At 36.4% G+C, this 19,784-nt stretch overlaps 1 protein-coding gene across 2 annotated transcripts in view; it reads right to left on the bottom strand.

Annotated features, from left to right (window-relative positions):
• Positions 1–1,570: 1,570 nt before the first annotated feature.
• LOC124359308 (transcriptional regulator CRZ1) overlaps positions 1,571–19,784 on the bottom strand; it is a 160,562-nt gene continuing 142,348 nt past the window's right edge. For both annotated transcript variants that reach the window (XM_046811937.1, XM_046811938.1), the window contains one exon: positions 1,571–4,498. In XM_046811937.1, coding sequence (XP_046667893.1) covers positions 2,534–4,246 — 1,713 coding nt within the window. In that variant the 5' untranslated portion in view covers positions 4,247–4,498 and the 3' untranslated portion in view covers positions 1,571–2,533. The remainder of the gene's footprint in view (positions 4,499–19,784) is intronic.

Here is a 19,784-nt window from a genome sequence, read left to right as displayed (position 1 = left end):
TGTAAATAAGCTGCTTACGCATAACATGAAAGCAATTTCACGAGCTCTAAAGTGTAGACTGAAAATGAAATATGCCGTAAGTTTAGAAACTGATCTTCATGAACAAGCTAAAGTGGAATTTAGTAACTTTTTAAAGTAAAGTGGAATAGTTTAATTTATCTTCTTTGCTTGCGATGGAATAGATAAAGAAAAAATTAAAAAGAAATAGGCTATATTTTTTTGCAATTAAAAAATATTTTGTGTAAGTGTACAGGTACAATACTTGTAGACCTAGTGCCTCGTTTGAATATAAATTTGTAATATTTATTTTTCGCATATATATTTTGTATAACGTATTCTGTTTCATACCACAGATTAATAATTTTTACTTGAACCCAGAAACATTCCCTATTTGTAAAACCAAGATTTTTCTTCAACACTGTAGGGTATAATTCTTGTAAATTTTATTCATACAGTTTTACCTCATGGTGTTATTTAAATTTTGCAGCCCAGTGTACTTGATTTTACTTTGAGTTGTCTTTCTTTTCCCGCCTTCGCACAATATAACGCCGCGGTATCGTCGCCTCTCTCCTCGATAGGCTATCGGCCACGGTAACGTCCGGCCCGGCCACATTGTTTGCTGTGATTTAAACAAGGCATTTGCAGGTGTGGCAACCGATCATAAAAAACGCGCCGCAAGCCTGTCGTTAGCGCTCGCGGTTTGCAACGCCGACAATTATATAGACACATGTATGTCGGTTGGGAAACCGCGGCGGGTACTATCCGGCGGTTCTATGTACCTTCTACTTCATGGTCAGAACAACACTTGTAAACTGAAAAAATCTAACACTCCACAGCTAGTTGATTATGGTTCTTTTGTTGATTTGGTTGATTGATCTTTTATGTCCTTCGAACGAGGAAATGACGGTAACGGAGGGGGGATCGCTAAGACGCAATTTAAACCACAAAGTTTAGATGTAGCTTGATAAAAAAAGCAATTATCCTTCATGACAAATGTACTGACCTTTAGGTAGATTATATTTGTTGCGGCAGAAATGAACTACAATGTTGCTTAGTACTGACTCGAATACAAATAATGGGATAAAATTTTTACATTTTTTCTTGTTTCATTCAATGTTCTTGCTTATTAGAGTAATTAGGTGTCGAATAAAGAATCTAGTTTCCTACTAAATGTACACGAGTGTCAAAGTAGTTCAGTTTATAACAAGGGAGTGCCGTAAATATAACATTTTTAAGTGAAATATATTTTACGACCCTGATATGCTGGATATTTAGGAGGGGAATTAGTGTTTTTTTAAATTTTATTAAGTGTCCGTCTATCATTAACTAGATTTTACAGTCAATTGTCGAAGAAATAAATATTTATATTAGGTAATTTTGTTATAATATGTATAATGAATATTTGAGATAGTATTTAAGGATGTGCATGAAATGCTCTAAACGATATATGGAAGTAAAGATGAATTGGAAGACGCTCGCGTAACACTCAATACTGACACTGACAAAACTGATTGCTGGTTATTAGAATAAATATTGGGGTGGGGACTTTTAACACATCAGTCTACTAAAATAGTCTTTCTATTACAACAATTTAATATTCAGTTTACGTATACACTTTTTATGTGAAATCATTATAAATGAAATTAATGTTATGATTCTATTAACATTATGGGCTTAATGAATTGTTAACATTTTAATGACGAATAGGAAAGTAATTTTGTACACAATATTTACACTTGAAGCAGGAACTAAAACCAAGGAAAAGATGGAAATTCAGTTTGAAAACAAAACGTGCAATATAACAACAGATTTAGGTAACTCTTTTCCTCAAAATCATTGTAAAAACGTAAATACATGATGCTATATTTAGTGCAGTTTAGTTACATGTTATTTGGCACCAGAGCACAACTAACGGTTTCTGGCAACAGTGTATTCGATAAACTATGTAATGGGCGAAGAAAAAATAAATAAAGAATCAACAATGATATAAATAATCTAGATAATGAACAATGTTACTATAAACAAACTAAAATATGTTGGCATTATTCATGGAATACTTAAATGTAAAAATGGCAAGCACTCTGTATGAACACAGTTCCATAGTCACAGCACGTTTAATAGAGAACGTCACGCTGATCGAAATACACGCTATATAATTTACACAAAAATATAAAAATACACATTCTGGAAAATGAAATACTTCCTAAAACATGACTTCTCTAATTACTGCGAGGTTTTAAATTGTTCCTTTTAATGGTCGAGTATAATAAAACTGTGTACATTTAAGATTATTAATAACTAATAAATTCTAGTATCACAAACTGAGTTCAGTAAATTATGCAACAATAAGAGCTAAAACCATATTTATATGGTTCAGCTGAAAATTTCGTCAGGAATTTACAAAAATAATACTTATTATATTTTCAAACCAATATAAAATAATGTTAAAAGAAAATTTATTTACATTCCATTCGTGTTCTTTTGTAAACGTGTATAACGGTCACTGCACGACAAGAGGAACAGGCTCGTCTAGCTACCGAGATTTTGTAGCCGGAGGCTTCGATGTGGACCCGTTGGCAGCGTTCTTGGCCTGCGCGAGATGCGTATGGTAGTGCTTGGCGAGATGTGCTTTTTGACGGAAACTTTTCCCGCACAGCGAACAAGAAAAGGGCTTTTCCCCAGTGTGCGTCCTGATATGGACATTGACTGAATATTTGTCTTTGAATCCTTTACTGCATATATTACAATAGTGCAGGGATCTCTCTTTCCTGATTCCTGACGAACTACCAGGACTCTGGAGCTGATGCGGACTTTTACTGCTGGAAGATCTCTTTGTGTACTTTTTATTTTTGGAAGTAGTGGATGGAAGTGCGTTGAGAAGACTATGATCCAGGTGGCCGATGGGTTGAAGCCTGCCCCCGTCACTCAGATGAGTCGGAATGTATATGCTCTGACTCGACGGGTCTAAACTGCAGTATTGTTCCACGGATTCGGCGACTTCATTTTCGATTCTCTTCAGTTTCTCGTAATCTTCGGGATAAGACACGGCGTCTAACTGGGAGAGGAAGATGTCGTCCATGCTCTGGGCCGAACTGGGATTGTCAGAGTCGATGAGCATGGTACCGGTTCCACCTCCACCGTCGAACATTACCACAGTACCGCCTTCTAAGGAAACCGCCATTAAAGGAGATCGGGTTTTGATATCTTCTTCCATTTCTGTAGAAAAACTAGCCTCCGAAGACGGGGGCTTCGTCGACGGGGGACTGCCCAAAACTCTTCTCATATCATCAGACTTTTTAGTTTTAATTGAGTTGTTTCCATTGTACCTCGTCAGAAAAGCTTTTCCTTGAAGGGCGTTTCTTAAAAGAGAGTCCATACCTGGTGGGGGCCTGTCACTGTTATTGTCCGACATCTTCCAGTCATTGTTATTGTTAAATTGGCCGCCGGTGGGATTGTTGCCGAGCACTATTTCGTTTACCAACTGGTTACAGAGTTCTTCCTTCGTATCCGCGTAGCCACTATCGTTGTACGCGAACTCACTCTTCACTGTGGTGGTCAAAGGTGTGTCGCTCGAGGCTACCGTTGTAATCAGTTCCGTGGACGTCCTGGGATAACCGTTCTGGTACGAGGTCGTCTCCGATAGACTTTTAACGACGGAAGAAGGTATACTATCCAAAAATGTATCGAGATCTACAGAATTTTGGTGGGAAGAAAGAGTAGTCGATGTCGTCGACTGACTCCGGTTCGTTTCCTCTTCGGTGGCTTCCGGAGGCCGATACCAGGTCGACGACTGCTCAGCACCATTCAATACTGTCAGTGTATAAATGGCACCGTCAGTGTTCTCCGTTTCCGTCAGAGTTTTCGATGTGGAAGAGTTGTCCCCTTGGCCACCTTGACTCCAGCAGTTGAGATCCTCCAGCATCGATGGCTCCCATCGCACGGCCTCCTTGTCACAATTTGACGACTGAGACCAAAATGGCGTTCCAGTAAACGCGGGAGACTGAGCTGACCCGTCCGACGTTCCATTTCCTAAAACTAAATGGTTGTTATTGGCTTCCTTCCTCTCAGTAGATGGATCCTCGTTGTTGTTGTTATTATTGTAAGATTCCAAGAATATTCCAACGGATTTCATTGATCTGTTAAACTGCTGAAGAGCACTATTGTCAGTGACGTCAGGAGCCACCACAAAATCGAAGAAGTCAGTTTTTGTTATATCTTCAGGCCGAAAAGCTTCAGATATATCCATAATTGGATGTTAACTTTCGCTGTTGAATAAATAATGCCTCAAATTAACTTCTTGACATGATGACTGCTATTTTTCTTCCATTTTCTTGTACTGAACTGACACGTATTAACATTGAGTGGAATCTAGGATTGAAGCTGACACGAGTAATGCTCCAGAACTGCTTTTTCTTATAAATTCTGCATTCGCTCTTCGGATGTCAAAATGTATGCATACTTCGGTGATCATAGCTTTCAGGCATGATTTCACACAAATCTGAAACAAAAAAAAGACATTGTTAGTTATTTAATAGAAGTTTGCTTTCATCTTATTCATAATACAATACTGGAATATAACAACAATTCAAGATAACAAATAAATGCGTTACATAAATGTTATTTAATAAGAGTTTTGTTTCATCTTGTTCAGAATACAATATTGGAATATAACAATTCAAGATAACCAATAAATATGTAAAATAAATGTATGCACGCTATTTAAGAAATAAAATACTTTGATTTGAGTTGAATAAACGTCGACTCGGTTTACGACACTCGTTTGGTAATAACACCAAATGTTATAAAACTGTGTTACTAAAATTATTTAAACTCAACGGCCTATTACTTATGTTTTAAATAAAGGGTGACTATCACTTAAATATGTTCTCCCGTTTATTGAAATTTAATTTGTGAAAAGATTATAGTAATTGTAAAATAAAAGTTTTGTCACATTCAATAAGATTTTTTTCGGATTTACAATCTTTCACATACTTGGGGACGCCACGGTAGTGTTCCCTGGTGACGCTCCTGTTTTAGGCCTTAATCGTACGAGTCTTATTTGTGAAATTATTCAGGATCGGTGGTACAGAACTAAGCTTACAAGTCAGAAGGTTTTCAATACTAACGTGAGGAATCACCACTTGAGCATAAGTTGGAGTTACTGACAGAGAATCTGATGGTGTAAGATTCAGGAATGTAGAATTCTCCCAATAGCTATAATTTCTTTTCTGAAATGATTCTAGATCAGTTAAAACTGGAGAACTTGATGTTTACTGAATATTTATCCAGTGAAACCTAATCAGCGATGAATGGCAACGCTATCGATGCTTTGATAACATCTAGTGTTATATAACGCAACTCTCCAATTTATTCATTACATTATGGAATGCAGTTCAAAAGCTAGCTGGATATGTTGTGATCACTATAAACGTGCATTAAATATTTTATAATACATGTTAAAATTATTAAGAAAACATTAACTCGTCAAAAGGTTAAAGTAAATTCAGTTTGACACAAACGATCCTCGTTTTAAATTGGACCGAGAACTTGTCTTGAGTAATCCACTTCACTGAAAGGTACTGATTTAAGCACATTTGTCAAACTATCCAAGCTTGATGGAGGTTGCATAACGAGTTACTGCACTCTGAAAACTAGTCCACCTGATGGCCTGAAGAATCGAGTGTAAACCTCTCAATTCCCGACATCTGGCCCGACCGCGATTGCAGTCAGGTTCACCGCGTCGCGCAACAATTCATCTTGGTCACTTCGCTCAGCAGCCGGACTTATCGACAAACCGAGGTGGGCCCCTCCTAAAGTAATTAAGGTCAGTCAGGGGCAGCCTTCACCCGCAGTTGGGGTCACTGGAGTGCTCGAGCTGGAGCCTCCAGCATCAGCTTGGAACTGGAGTCCGCCATTGTTCCAGGACCTTGAGATGTCATTAGTTATAGTCTAGGCTTGTTGTTGAGAGTTGTAATGTTCCACTCGCTTTATGTTCTCGATGGTTCTCACGCTCTTTGCTTATCGCCTTATTTTATTGTTCATGATCCCCTTGGTTTATACATGCTGTATCTATCTTAGACGGTCGTGACCACGTTCTACTACACGTTGGAGGAAAAATGGAAAATCCACCAACGCTCCTTTACTTGTTTAATTTTGTTTAGTCTTTTATAAATTTGATGAGGAAATAATTGTTATAGAAAAATATTAGAAACGTATTTTCATTTATTAGATTGACGTGCTTAAAATTATTATGCTTAATCCATTTTTAATGTTTAAAGTAATGTTGTTTATCTTAATTTAGGAGCCAAACAGGGAGGAATTTGTTTTGAAGAGATATTAGAAATGTATCTTGGTAAGTAACATGGATAAAGTAACATTTTGATTTGAGACACCATTATTGTGATCGATGTTATCAAATATCAATGTAAAGATTATGATGCCATTTAATTATTCATTAACAAAGAATTGTGTAAAATATATAATTCATGATATCTCATATTTTGGAGCTTACATAATAATGTGTTTTATTTCAATCCGAAAAATATTTTTGTAAATATTGAGCACCAATCGAGTGTTTATTATGATTTGCAAAATGCCTAAGAAAATCGATTTTGTCTCTTATTTTTCCGTTTCAAATGCGAATTAATAATCCTTGGAAAAAATAATCACCAAAGATTCAAATAATTTCTATATTTTTAAACTAAGAAAATTAGATTTTTCACTAGTAACTCAAGTAGCTAATATAATTTTTCTCTCATTAAAATAAATTGATATATATATATATCTCATATATATAACCTAACCTAACCTACACCATATATATATATATATATATATATATATATATATATATATATATATATATATGATATAGCCGTGCGATCAAGTTTAACCCGCGGGATTGCTATAGTTTAGTATACACCAGTAAGACCACTTGTAACTCGATTCTGCATTTCACATCCGGGTTCCGTGTGGAAGTCCATTATAGCGGCGTTAGTCATCTTGAGCGAACGTACATCTCATAAATACAGTGTAACCTAGACCCACACCGGATATATCATGGCACAGCGCCTCCTCTGCCAGTGATACGGATTTATCACGACAGTCTCACCGAGCGGGTCGCCCAGAGCGTCCGGCTGTCCTCTGCTGACGCGCGGAGGCGTCCCGCGAAACCTCTCATAAATAATGTCACGATCATACATATAAAGTGGGAAGGGGTCTCTTCGCTTGATTTAGAACGCCACGGCCTGCCACCTGGTGTCCGGTTAATTGCCACTCCAACAGGTGTAGATGGCATCGGCCGGCCTATTTGTATCGCTCTGTATAGCTATCCGTAGAGCATCTCCGCTACCGTCTATTTAATTGATACAATTCTCCGACTTCATTAACATCAGGAAGGGTGGTCCCGTCAAGGCCTTGCTTCTGCATTACGCTGATCCTGATCGGCTTTCACTGTCAGAATCATCATCGGTTGATCAGTTGGATCTCATTCCATTACAAAACGTCCGTAATTGACAACAAAAGAATTCCGGATGTTCTATTTGATTTTGAATCCATCTTTTGATCTTGCAGAAGAAAGAAGACAATATTATTATTCAGGTAAAACCACATACATTTCATTATATTATTAGTGGATATTACAATCTGATTTATTAGCAGTGTATTAAAATAGCATATACAGTATATCCTTGTTATTTTACTAAGACTAATTTCATTTTTCGTGATCAGTTTGAGTATGGAATAGTTTCGTTATCAATTTATTTTGTATTGATATTAACTTTTTGAAACTAGGATAGGAATTAGAGCTAGCGAAGAAGAAAGAAGGGCTGGAGACAATGAAATTTTATCTTATTAGGCTTTTCATGAAGAACTTCAGTGAGAGAGTGATTTGTTTTATCGTATATGTGGATATTGTCATAATTTGGGGTGAAATCCGTCTAAACTGAGCTCCGGATATAGATACATTAATATACAGCTGTTGTATGTATAGGTTAACACATGATAGAACTGACAAGAATTGGCTATTCCTTGCTCCATGGCCAATCTCAATAGCTGACTTCAACGTTAAAAATGTTTCCATCGGCTCCATCAACCTTGAGAAATACCGTTAGCAGAAGGAGTGTACAGGAATGAAGATGCGTGATGGTGTGTAGCACGGACTGGCGGTTCACCTTGGACACGTTGCGAGGAGCGGGACTAGTGCAGCATGATGACCACTAGGATGCAGGATGGCTCGGTACGTCGGCACGGCCACACGCCGGCTATAGCCGTACCGGTACCTGTGTTGAAGGCAAAGGACATATCTGCATCCATTACCATAGACCATGTCGATGGGCAATTAAAGCCGTGGGAGGAAAGAACACGGGGCAAGAGATAGAATCTCGGTGTGACCGCTCTATATGGGAGACACCCGGACACTTACACGGGTGGATGTGCTGTGAACACGTGAGCCCCTATTGCAGACTAGTCACGTGCTGGGACGGGGAAGTAGAGACGCTGAGGAATGGTACTTCACCAGCAAAATAGATTCATTATAACGTTACTATTTTGAGCGAACAAACTTGATAACATTTTAAACTATCTTAAAATATTGCATTTCGTACATAAGCTTCATATCTCATAATACCATAAATGAATGTATTCCATCATAACAGTACATTGTACAAAACATAAGACTCACTTGGAATTAACTGACCACTTCTGCAAGTAGTGTGGTCAGTGGACAACAATACAAAACGTGTTTGTTATCTGAGTCCAGAAAGACAGTACAAGTTTTTATCAGCCGAGCTGCTCTCCATAGCGTCTAAACACTAATCACTGATAAGCTTTCAACACGAAGCTTTCACTGCACACAACTGCTATGCTTAATATGAATGTATTTACAAGAACAAGTGGTTAATAAGAAATTATTATACTTATATTATATACACTAAGGCTACAGAAGCTATTTGCAAAACGTTGTCCTACTCTACCCCTTGAATATAGACAAAATCAAAGTTATTTTCAGGGTGATATTCGATGATATGTGGATTAAATTAAGTTACTTACTAAATAAAGTCATGTCTTTTAATTATATTTCAATTTCAATCTTTTTACTGTCTTATACATGTATTATATTTATGACAAACGTCAGTGTACACATTATTGTAGACTTAAATTACGAGTACAATATAAAAATACTAATATTTGTATGAAAGTAAAGAACAATAAAAAATTAAATTTACATTAAATAATATAAACATTACTAACGATTGATCCAATAGAGCTAGACACTCCTCAACCAAGTGAACAACAATCCTTTAGTAGTTTTTTAAAATTATTTATTGTTAAAAATGTGTTTTAATCAATAAATTTATTGCAAATGTATCTCACTATGATCAAATAAACTATTCAGCATATCCCTCTTGAAACTGTTACGTAACAAATCTGAACCGTTTTAATTTTGTGCATGTAAAAGATTTTGTTATATGGTATCCACTCATTTGTTTTAGATTTTTGTAGACCATATCCTGATTAGTAAATATCTAGTGAAATCGTATTTTGAGATATTTAATATAAATCAGCCTGCATCAATACAGTTGCATTAGTAAAATATTTAGAGGGGTTTCTTCACCCACACCGCTCCTGTTCCATATTATTTGCTACTACGTTTACTTCAAACAAGAATTCTTGAAAACTGTTTCTTTTATGGGAAGTTACGTAAGATTCAAATTTCTATAAGAATTGTAAAATCGTATCTTTATGCCTCGGTACCTCTTTTATCTACGACAGATGTTAAAAGGATAATAAAACTGATAGTCCTTCACAGCCGCATCAAACACCTTTACCAATATAAGGATGGCGTACATCATGGAGACCTATGAACCTTCTCGGAACAGTACGCAGGAGGCAACATTTACTACGTGTTTCATTGTTTCATGGCATTGTTTTGAAAACATGCTTCTACTTTGCAAGTATCACATCCCCACTTGCAGGTGTAACATCTATTTAGTATGCCCCACTCCTTTCTGGGAAGATCCGTCCGTACCATTGAGAGCTATTGGATGAGTACCCAGATGTGACTGAGCTGTTTCGCAACACAGATTTACATTCAGTACATTCTATGCTAACATCGTAGTCCTTTGCATCTGAACAGCAAACGTAAGGGAATTTCTTTTAATGAGTGATAACCAATAAACGTGCTGTTTAATTTTCAATGATAATTAACAAACACCAAAGACCAAAGTTTCTACTCTGGAAGGTAGAATAAAGAAGAAGCTTGGTTGGATAACTGTTAATGCACATAATTCTAAATTTAGTTCAATATTATTAGACGAAATAAATATAACTAAGCATATTCAATATACACTGAAGTAGAATGATATCATTGGAAAGGAGTAAAAGTTAATAATACATGTTTTACAAGCAATTAATGTTCTTCAGGTTTTATTAGCATAATGTCTTGTAGTAAGAATTTAATATATTCGTATATTCAGTGTTTGAATTTTAGTAATACATATTACCACAAATAAAAATATCATAACAAGCTAAATAACAAGCCTAATATAGCCTAGAATTTCCAATTTGACCTCAAAGTTCAACAATAGCCTAACAATATAGCTGTATAATGGCGGAAACACGTTCAAAACAACCTGCTAACTAGTGTAAGGCAGGTTACACTAGATTTATCTCCACCTGAGCCCCAACAGCATAACGGCCAGGTTCTGGTCGAGCGGCGTCCCGGGTCACAGACCACTACACCGCCGTGGTACTCACCTTACCGCCACTTTTAATAATCCAATAACAGCGTCATACAGTTTACACGATAAGTATGGATCGTTAACTTTTATTCCCGGCATGTTTTAGTAATCAATATATCGGCTCTCTTTGTGGAACTTATCTGTAGAAAAGATGTTCTTTCTTCCGAGAAGCAACAAAGGGGTTATTTACAACAAAATGATCTCGTATCTAAATGTGTTAATTCGCTATGATTTTACCGATTTTCTAATCTTCTTAACGTCAGGTTCTGCTCAAAAGCGAACCATTAAGATAATGATTATTTTATCGTACAAATAATTAAGTAAATGTAAATGTGAGCAAGCACTTTTGGATCTGTACATGAATGGAATAATTATTGTATAACATGAATTACTAAACTAATATTAAAATGACAGCAGATTTCGTAGTCACTCTCCTTATAAAGTAATTTTCATAACTTGTAACTTTGAAAATAACTGTTGAATAGTTAATGGTGAACGTAGGATGATTTGCTTAAAAATTATGTTTAATCACGCTTAAAACTGTCGTTCTTCCATGATCGTGTATTGCAGTTAATTAATATTTTATTTTAGCGTATGTTATTATAGTGTAAAACATAAAGCCAACAATTTTGAGAAGTTTTAGCAGGGCCGTTCAAAAAGGAAGGGGGCGACTTTAGACAAAAGCACTCATAAATGTTGCGGTTGAAGCTAAAGTAGGAAGCTTGATAATAATACAGTTACCGCCTACGCTTTATTGTAGTATAATTTGGAATTGCAATAAAAATACGCATGAAAACTGTATTCAAACTCATAGACTGAGAGAGTCCTTAGGTAATAAACTATAACTTAACTGTTTATATTTATTTTGGTGGTGTGGGAGGTATGGGATTACGCTTAACTCGGACCCCATTAACTATAGAAACTGCTCTGTTTTGGGTGTTTCATGGTATCCATAAAAACAATAGTTTTTTGAAAAATATTTTATAAAACACACTCGAGACATGGGCATACACATGTGAATAATAAAATAGAAACAGATTCTACAAACCCAAAATTATATTTCTTACAATGTAAGGTACAGAGAGTAGTAGACGGGTTAATGCTTTATAACGGCGCAGCGTGGTGGCGCTACGTTACGCGATGGGAGACTTGAACGCTAGGTAGAACGCGAGACTGACAAGCAGTTTGCTAATATTAGAAAACACGGATAATTCCCGATCCTAGAGAGACAACGCCGACCCATTAGCGAGTAATTATTGTTGTGAGCTGGTACGAGAAGGAATGTGTGGCGGGTCGGGGATAGTGAGTCAGTGACAGTATTCTGTATAGACATAGACGTACATGTGTATGCAAGTCGCGCCTCCACCTCTCATTACCACTGAACTATTGTACCACCCCGACCCCGGCCGGCCTGCCAGCGCACCATTCTACGCCATTACAGTGACTTATGTACATAACAGGCAGAGGTCTACGACTGGTAGCGTCACGTGACACTGTACTCAGGTGTTGTAGGTGATCGGACAAATCCTCCCGGCTTCTTTTATCAAGGACCCAACAGCGCCTTCTTATAATCGTGAGCCCTCCCGCCTGTTAGAAAACTCTTGAAAGAATAGTCCTAGAAACTTGAAACTTCTTACACAGATTTCTCTGTGTTCAAGGAGAACCATAATAATTTTAGGGTTAACAAATCTATGACAGTCTGTCCGTCAGTTTGTAAGTTTGAATTTCGACTATGTGATAACTTTTAGTAGAAAGATCCTAGAAACTAAGTACAGAGGTTTACCTAGGTGCACAGACAAGACAGAACAATATTAATTTAGAGATAAAAAGGTGAAACAAGAGACGTCTGTCTATGCGATAACCCATTCGTTATGTTCTGTCAAGTTCTTATATACACTCCATAGTATCGGTTGTCATAGAAAGTAAAGGTTTATTATAGAGGACAAAAATGAAACTAAAAAAGTACAGTGTGAAATATAGAGCAACTAAAAAAACTTAACTGAAATTGATCTAAAATAAAAATGACCTAAATATCTTTCTCTCTAACCCTTTTCCTTTTCTTTCCAATCTGTCTGTGTATAGTATTCATATATATATATATTATAGCCTATATATACATCTCTTTCACTATCATACTGTAAATAGAACCTATTATACTCCTAGGGTTTGAAAATCTTAATTTGTTTAGGAGAAAATTTATAAATTTTACTGTATATAAAATGAAATTGAGATATTACGCTAGAGAGAAAAGTATCAAAATAGTAAAAAGGTGCTGTATTTTGTTTCATATCATCTAAAATTAAGCATTCTTAGGACCAGAGTACGAAATAATTTTCCTGTAATTCAGCAAGGCAGAAAGAGTACTCGCAAGATTGAATTTAAGGAGCTCTCAACTAGACTAAGTATCGATCTCGTTTGTTATGAAGTTCATGCATCAGGTGGAAAACTTCAGTCTTCGTTAGAAAATTACTTTTCGAAATACCAGTCTGTCTAATTAATAGCAATTTGCGATGTTGCCAGTTTTGTGATTGCGGACACGTAGCGTTGTGCGTCTCTCGTCTAGCGGCTCCAGGATCACGAACTAGTTCAAGAACGCTGCCGCCAGGCAGCGCACAAGTAATGTCAACGATGCCCAACACAGCGATCTGCATATCGATGCAATCCAATGATATTCACAGGGTAATTAGCATAGCAGTATCGGCGTGGGATCGTGCGGGGGGCGGAGGGCGGGCGGCCATTGTGAGCTCGTGATGGGTGTTACCGCGTCATCACCGGGTTATCTATTGTCCAGATATAGGCCAGTGATGGATACAGGTGTGATACCACACCGACCGCCAGATCCGGGGGCAGATCTGATTTATCAACAACGCCCTCCTCCCCCACCGTAGCGCCACGACGCACCGCCTGTTTTTTTACCGTAACTAAACTTTGATTCCACTTTCTGATTTAATTAGCGAACACCGCGACGCGCCAGGTGAGCAGTATGTTATTAGGAGTTAACGGTCCGCCGACCACTTGCATTATACAAGATGTTCCTGTTTGATTATAAATATTATTCGTCGTGTCTTAATGCATCCATCAACACGTTTTTCAGGTGATTATTGCTTAATCGTGTCCATTTCATCAATTGGTCGAAGGAAACTTTCTACCAATTAGCATAGCGTAAAATATCACGAACCAATCAAATGCATCGTGTTAAACCTTTGAAACTACTTATTCGATCGATTATTTTGTGTTGGGCAGTTTACACAATCAGTAAAGTTCCCATGTAATTATCCAAGTCGAGTAATTAAGCAACTTCTAGGTCTTTATTACAACGTACATCTATACAACAAGTATATTTTATGACAAAATATACGTTAATTTTATTTAGGGCAGGTTGACTGATGAGAAACAGACCAGTCATCTTTAAAAATAACGATAAATATGTATCTTTAATAAATCACCATACAAATACAATAATCCCATTGTCAAGTAATTCCATTACTACAATGGTATGTTACCCATTGCTTAGAGGCAAACAAAAAACAGGGGGAAAACCTAAATAAAGTTCAAAAATGCTGAAACTAAAGATGTAAAATGTTACATACTAGTAATATTAAATCTTTCGTTCTATTTGGTATGGTGGCAAGGAATTAAGATGTATTCACAGAGAAAATATTCGTAATTCACAGTAAGAAGCAGTACACAATAAAATTGTTATATCTCGTCCGGCAAAACAAAATCATTTTACAAATGTATTTCTTTATTCAACAAAAACCAACGAAACATAATAACACATAACTATAAAACAGATGTGTGTGTGTGGTCTTTTTCGATCCTAAAGATGTAACTTTAAGTGTGTTGAGACTAATATGCTCTATAGTTATACATTTTTTATTAAAAATACTTATACAGACAAATGTGAAACTTATTCTCTCACTCACTGATACAGTATAGATATAAAAAGAATATAAACAGTCTGGCATACTTTAAGAAGCGCTAGAAACCTGTAATTTGACACGCAGGGAGTTTTTGCCATTTAACCAACAGGAAAACAGGGAAAACCAGACATTTTTAATTACTTTTAAACTTCTGAAAAAATCCGCAAATTTTAGCATTTTTTCAAAATACAGGCTTTTTTCAAACCATTAGAGCTAGGTAAAATCTGACGGAAATCGTTAGTGTAAACTTAAATGAACTACAGAAAAGGTCCAGTGACTTGTCTTACTTTTTATGATTCAGCTACAAACGCTCGCATAGTGAGCATGATTTGAGCCCGGTAACGGCCGAACCTTGGTCGTAATTCAAATCTAATTCTCCACGGATATTAGGAAATTATGTGATCTAAAAAAAGATCAGGTCACTTTTTACCCTATCTTTGTTGGCTTGGCCATAAAACGCATTAAATGCAAAACAATTCTAATTTTAAGACAGAGTTTTGTTCCCGGGCTCTACAGCTGCCTAACCTTTGGTTGTAGCTGAAATCTAATGTTTATTCAAACAGAAATCGAAATTATACATAACTCTACTATAAACATGGTGGATATGGACAGAGCAACTTTTGAATACCAAATATTCAGAATCGTCACTGTTCTCCAACAGTTACATATATAAATAAATTCTTTTATACAGTGTCGAGTTACAGATGATCCTAATTAACTCATTTTTATAACTGCGGTAGCTTTCATAGACAATTTCACCAATACTATATTTTATATCTTTCAGAAATATTTGCCATAAATCGTTTAAAGCAACAAATCTCCAAATCTTTATTGGTGTTCAATTAGAGTTTTTTTTAGATGAAATAAATAATCAGGTTAACAAAAGGACGAACTCCCTGCCAAATCATCACTCCGATTTTAACCAATGACAAATTCTGCTAATCCCCGAATGCGGTCAACACTCGAATAGGCATCCGCAGCGAGCCGAAGGCGATTTTTATTATACCTGGTTATTCTGTCCTTTTGCCTAGATAAATTTCCAGAAGCTTTTATAAGGGGCATAACAAATATGACAAGTAATAAAATTATAGACCTTTTAAGCGTCACAATCTATAAGCTGTTTAAGATAATATTTCTATCCAAACACTTGAAGTTAGTTATCCAAAAATGCCATTTTACCACCAAGTCTGTTTCATTTGATTATATACCTACGATTGTCGCTATAAACTCTAATTTAAAAAATGATCAATCGACTATGGTGGCAGTTGGAATATTATTTGATATAGCAAAGTTTTAAACCTTACTGAACATATAACTTTACTCCTTATTGTTAGTGTAAGATCAATTCATGGATTATTAACTAACTTTGTGATCAGATACCCAATTCTCGTAAAATGATGAATACAGATGCAGATTTAGTCTGATATTGTCACATAAGGGGTATCTCAGGGTTCAATGTTGGAAGTTATCTATTTTTTACACTTTAGTAATTAACATGTAAAAATATGATAAACGCAAATGTATAAACGTTCCAGGTATGTCCACTCCTAACTCTTAGTGGAATATATGTCATTGTCATGATCTGGAGCTTTAAAGCATATAATGAAACCAGAAAATTGCCATACTTAATACTACCATATCTTTGAGTGGACATCGAAAGAAATATAAGATTCAGTTCTCACATACTCGTTCAGCTTGTCACAAACTGATTTTAGAATATTTTACAAACTTTTTTTATTTTGGATCGTAGATTTTTACATCTTGTTATGGCCTGGTTTATCGTCCTTGTCATACACTGTCATTAAAACAAGCGATAAATTATTTATTTTATAATTTCAACGTAATTTTAGTAGTGATCTACGTTGTTCATTCTATGGAACTATTTTACTGCTCACTACATGCTATTATGCATTTTTAATAGCTCTAACGAGTTTAGAAATTCTAAAAATATACGCCATAGTTAAATAAAATTTAATTTCAAAAATCCCGTTTTATTTAGTATGAGTAAATTTTGACAAATTTACCGACGCTATAAATTTTCTTCAACTGTAGAAGATTTGAACAGTCTAGGATTTATGTGGGTAGATGTTGTTCATTAGTATACAGCTGTCACTACAAGATTGGGTGGAGGATGTAGAGGGACAGGGTGGCTGTAACTAAGTGTCCAACCCGGCATCAGGAAATAGTGTTAATTAAGATATCCATCTAATGAGTCCTCAACGCTATGTCCGCCAGCAACTTGAGTTAGCTTTAATTGGTGCCGCTGCGGCAAAAACAGACGTGCCATTTTGAGTCGCACCGTGTCAGCGCTGATATTTCCCTATATTTATGTAATTGAACCCAAGAATGTCGGTGTGACCAATTATTCGTTACGAGAGACCGGGGCCGCCGCGCCGAGCAGCGTCGCTCCACGCTATGCCGCGTACGCTGGGTTTCTCTGGTACATTGCTTCCGGATATTTCAGTCTCCTTGGCACGTGTGCGGAGTGAATTAATCTTTCGTAAGACTAAATAGGATACTTCGTTTATCTCTCGATGTTTATATGAGTAATCTACCCTACGCTGTGGTGATTTAGTTAGTATTTTGGGATTTGTCTTCCTTGTGCTTGGTTTTAGGATAATGCTTAACGTATATTTTTTTTCATATTTTGATTTACAAGAATTAGGAATGGTATCAAGATTTTGTCTGCACATTTACCATGATATTCATAATTTATCCAAAAAACGGACTTTGAACATAGAATTAGGAATGCTCTAAGCCTCTAAAGAATCCAAATATCTGGCAGGTTAACCTTCAAAAAGAAAGTTAATGTACAGGTAGTACATGTCTGTGTTGCTGTCTAGACAGTTTGTTTCAGTTATTAACGCTAAGGTCACCAGATAACGGCATAAGGTTTAACACTCCTTCAAAACAGCCCTTTTAGGAAAGAATATAAATTTAGAGTTGGATTGTCGGTCGGAGTGATTTAAATATAGAACAGTGTGGTACCGACTGGACGGAAGATTCCGCAGAGTCCTCGGGACTTTAATAGCATGATGAGAAAATGACAGGACAGGTGTACACTGCACATATCTCGGCCTAGCGGTGTTTCTCACAAATTGAGCAGCAGTCATAGTGGTTGGGAGATCTAAGCAGTGTGAAATTGTCCGGATAGCACATCGTGAGAACTGTTACTCGGCCGGTGTAAATCAACAATCACTGGCAAATCACCTACACTTGATTACTCCGGCTTAATTGAGCTATTTCGCCATTTTTTCGTGGCCGTTCCAATGTCTTCTGTTCCGCTTCATAAACCGTCCAGAGTGCTCGGGTCCGTTTTGGAGCATAAACTTCGCGAAAGTCCTATTCACAAAGACGAATAGCGCTGTTATAGGTTTTACAAACACGGTGCATAACATCTGCTTCATTTTAATTTTATTTTAGCCATCAACAACATGGAAAGTGGAGACAGGAAAATGATAGGAACACAAATTAATAACGATAGGGAGGGGGGATAAGGATACATTTCGGAAATAAACCATATGGAGGATTAATATGTACTTTTTTGATATTTTTAAATATTTTACTCTTTATAATATACTTTAATTGTAAGATAACAGGTTTTAATAATTATATGTATGATATATTGAATCTAATTTGTATTACTTTTATATAACCATAACAGACACACTTTACCATATTAACAGTTCATTCGATGTTTAAATATTTTCTTATCGATGACTTTCAAAGTTTACTAAAAAATAGCTGTTTCCTTCGACAATGTTTACTGACTAAATGCATCGTCAGATCAGCACATTTAATATAACTTACGAAGCGGCCAGTGGCGAGACGTTCCACGATAGCAATCCTTGTGATTTGTATATAAATAGATATTTTTCAGCATATAGCTCTACTAGTCTCTGAACGACACGGCGCCACCACTTGCAAGTGTCATAACGCAGTGAGTTACGGCTACAAGGCGTGTACCATAACACGCGAATTATCTGCCCGTAAATGCTCATCACTTGGCCGGCCCATCCCTAAATGCGGGTTTTGTTTTCCATTACAGGTGAATTATCCCATTAAACGATTTCCCAAAGCGACGCTTCTGTCCCGGTAATGACCCGACCCGGCGCGGCGATACTCCGGGGGGCGGTCTCGCTCTAGGTAAGAAGCCGAAAATTAGAAATAATTTAAGGACGTATCGGCGCAATAACAGTGCAATAAATTTCAATAAATAGGGTAATTCGGAGTGTCGGAAGCGGCAAGTAGAGAGCGGCAGATATTTATGCGGCAGGCGGGGAGGTACCGAGCAATTTGTCAGATGTATGCGGCGCTGAGTCCGGGGTCGCCACGCGGTATCATCCTGTCTCAGTGGGTCAGGGATGTTGTGGAGAGTAGTTGGCCATTTTACTTTGGCATGGTCATTTTATTTTGAGGCGCACCGCTACCCGGCACTGGCACCAATGGAATTGGGACTACTCATTCCGAGGCGGACATTCCTGTCTGATGTCTGCGGCAGTGTGTGTCACTTGTTTAAGTACAAATGTTACACACACTTGCAATAGCTTACATTATACTATAGTTTGTTATTGTTAGTCTAGTTTATTATTGTTACTTTTGATATTGAGTTTAAAGTTACCTTTATATCGTAATAATATTTAAATTTCCTTTTTAAGGCTCTTATTAATAACCTAAATATTAGTTTTAATTTATTTAAAGTAATTCAATATTATTGTATATGGTATTATAAGTACAGTTCATTATATAACGTTTCTTATTTACTCATAATAGTTATTGCAATTGGTAATGTACATACTTGTGTTGTGATGTTAACAATTTCGTTACTTCAGTTTCTTTTCTATTTGTATTGATTTTACTTGCATGCACTATTGTAAACTGGCGGCAGTCGTTGAAAGAATAAATAAAATATAATAGGATAAATAAATGTTAACAAATTGTACGTGGATTAACAGAGTTGATTGAACCCTTCCAGTTTTTATCAACCTAGTTGGTTTTATATTTCACAATAATTATATAATCTGTTTTTGAAACAACACTAGTAGACTGCAGATCTTAAAAAACAAATGGTACTGTAATTTTAAATGTATATTATTTGTTACTTTACATTTTATTTTCAGTG

This window comes from Homalodisca vitripennis, chromosome 4 (assembly GCF_021130785.1).
Source record: "Homalodisca vitripennis isolate AUS2020 chromosome 4, UT_GWSS_2.1, whole genome shotgun sequence".
Lineage (NCBI taxonomy): Eukaryota > Metazoa > Arthropoda > Insecta > Hemiptera > Cicadellidae > Homalodisca > Homalodisca vitripennis.
The sequence above is the reverse complement of the archived record's forward strand: the minus strand, read 5'-3'. Positions and strand labels throughout refer to the sequence as shown.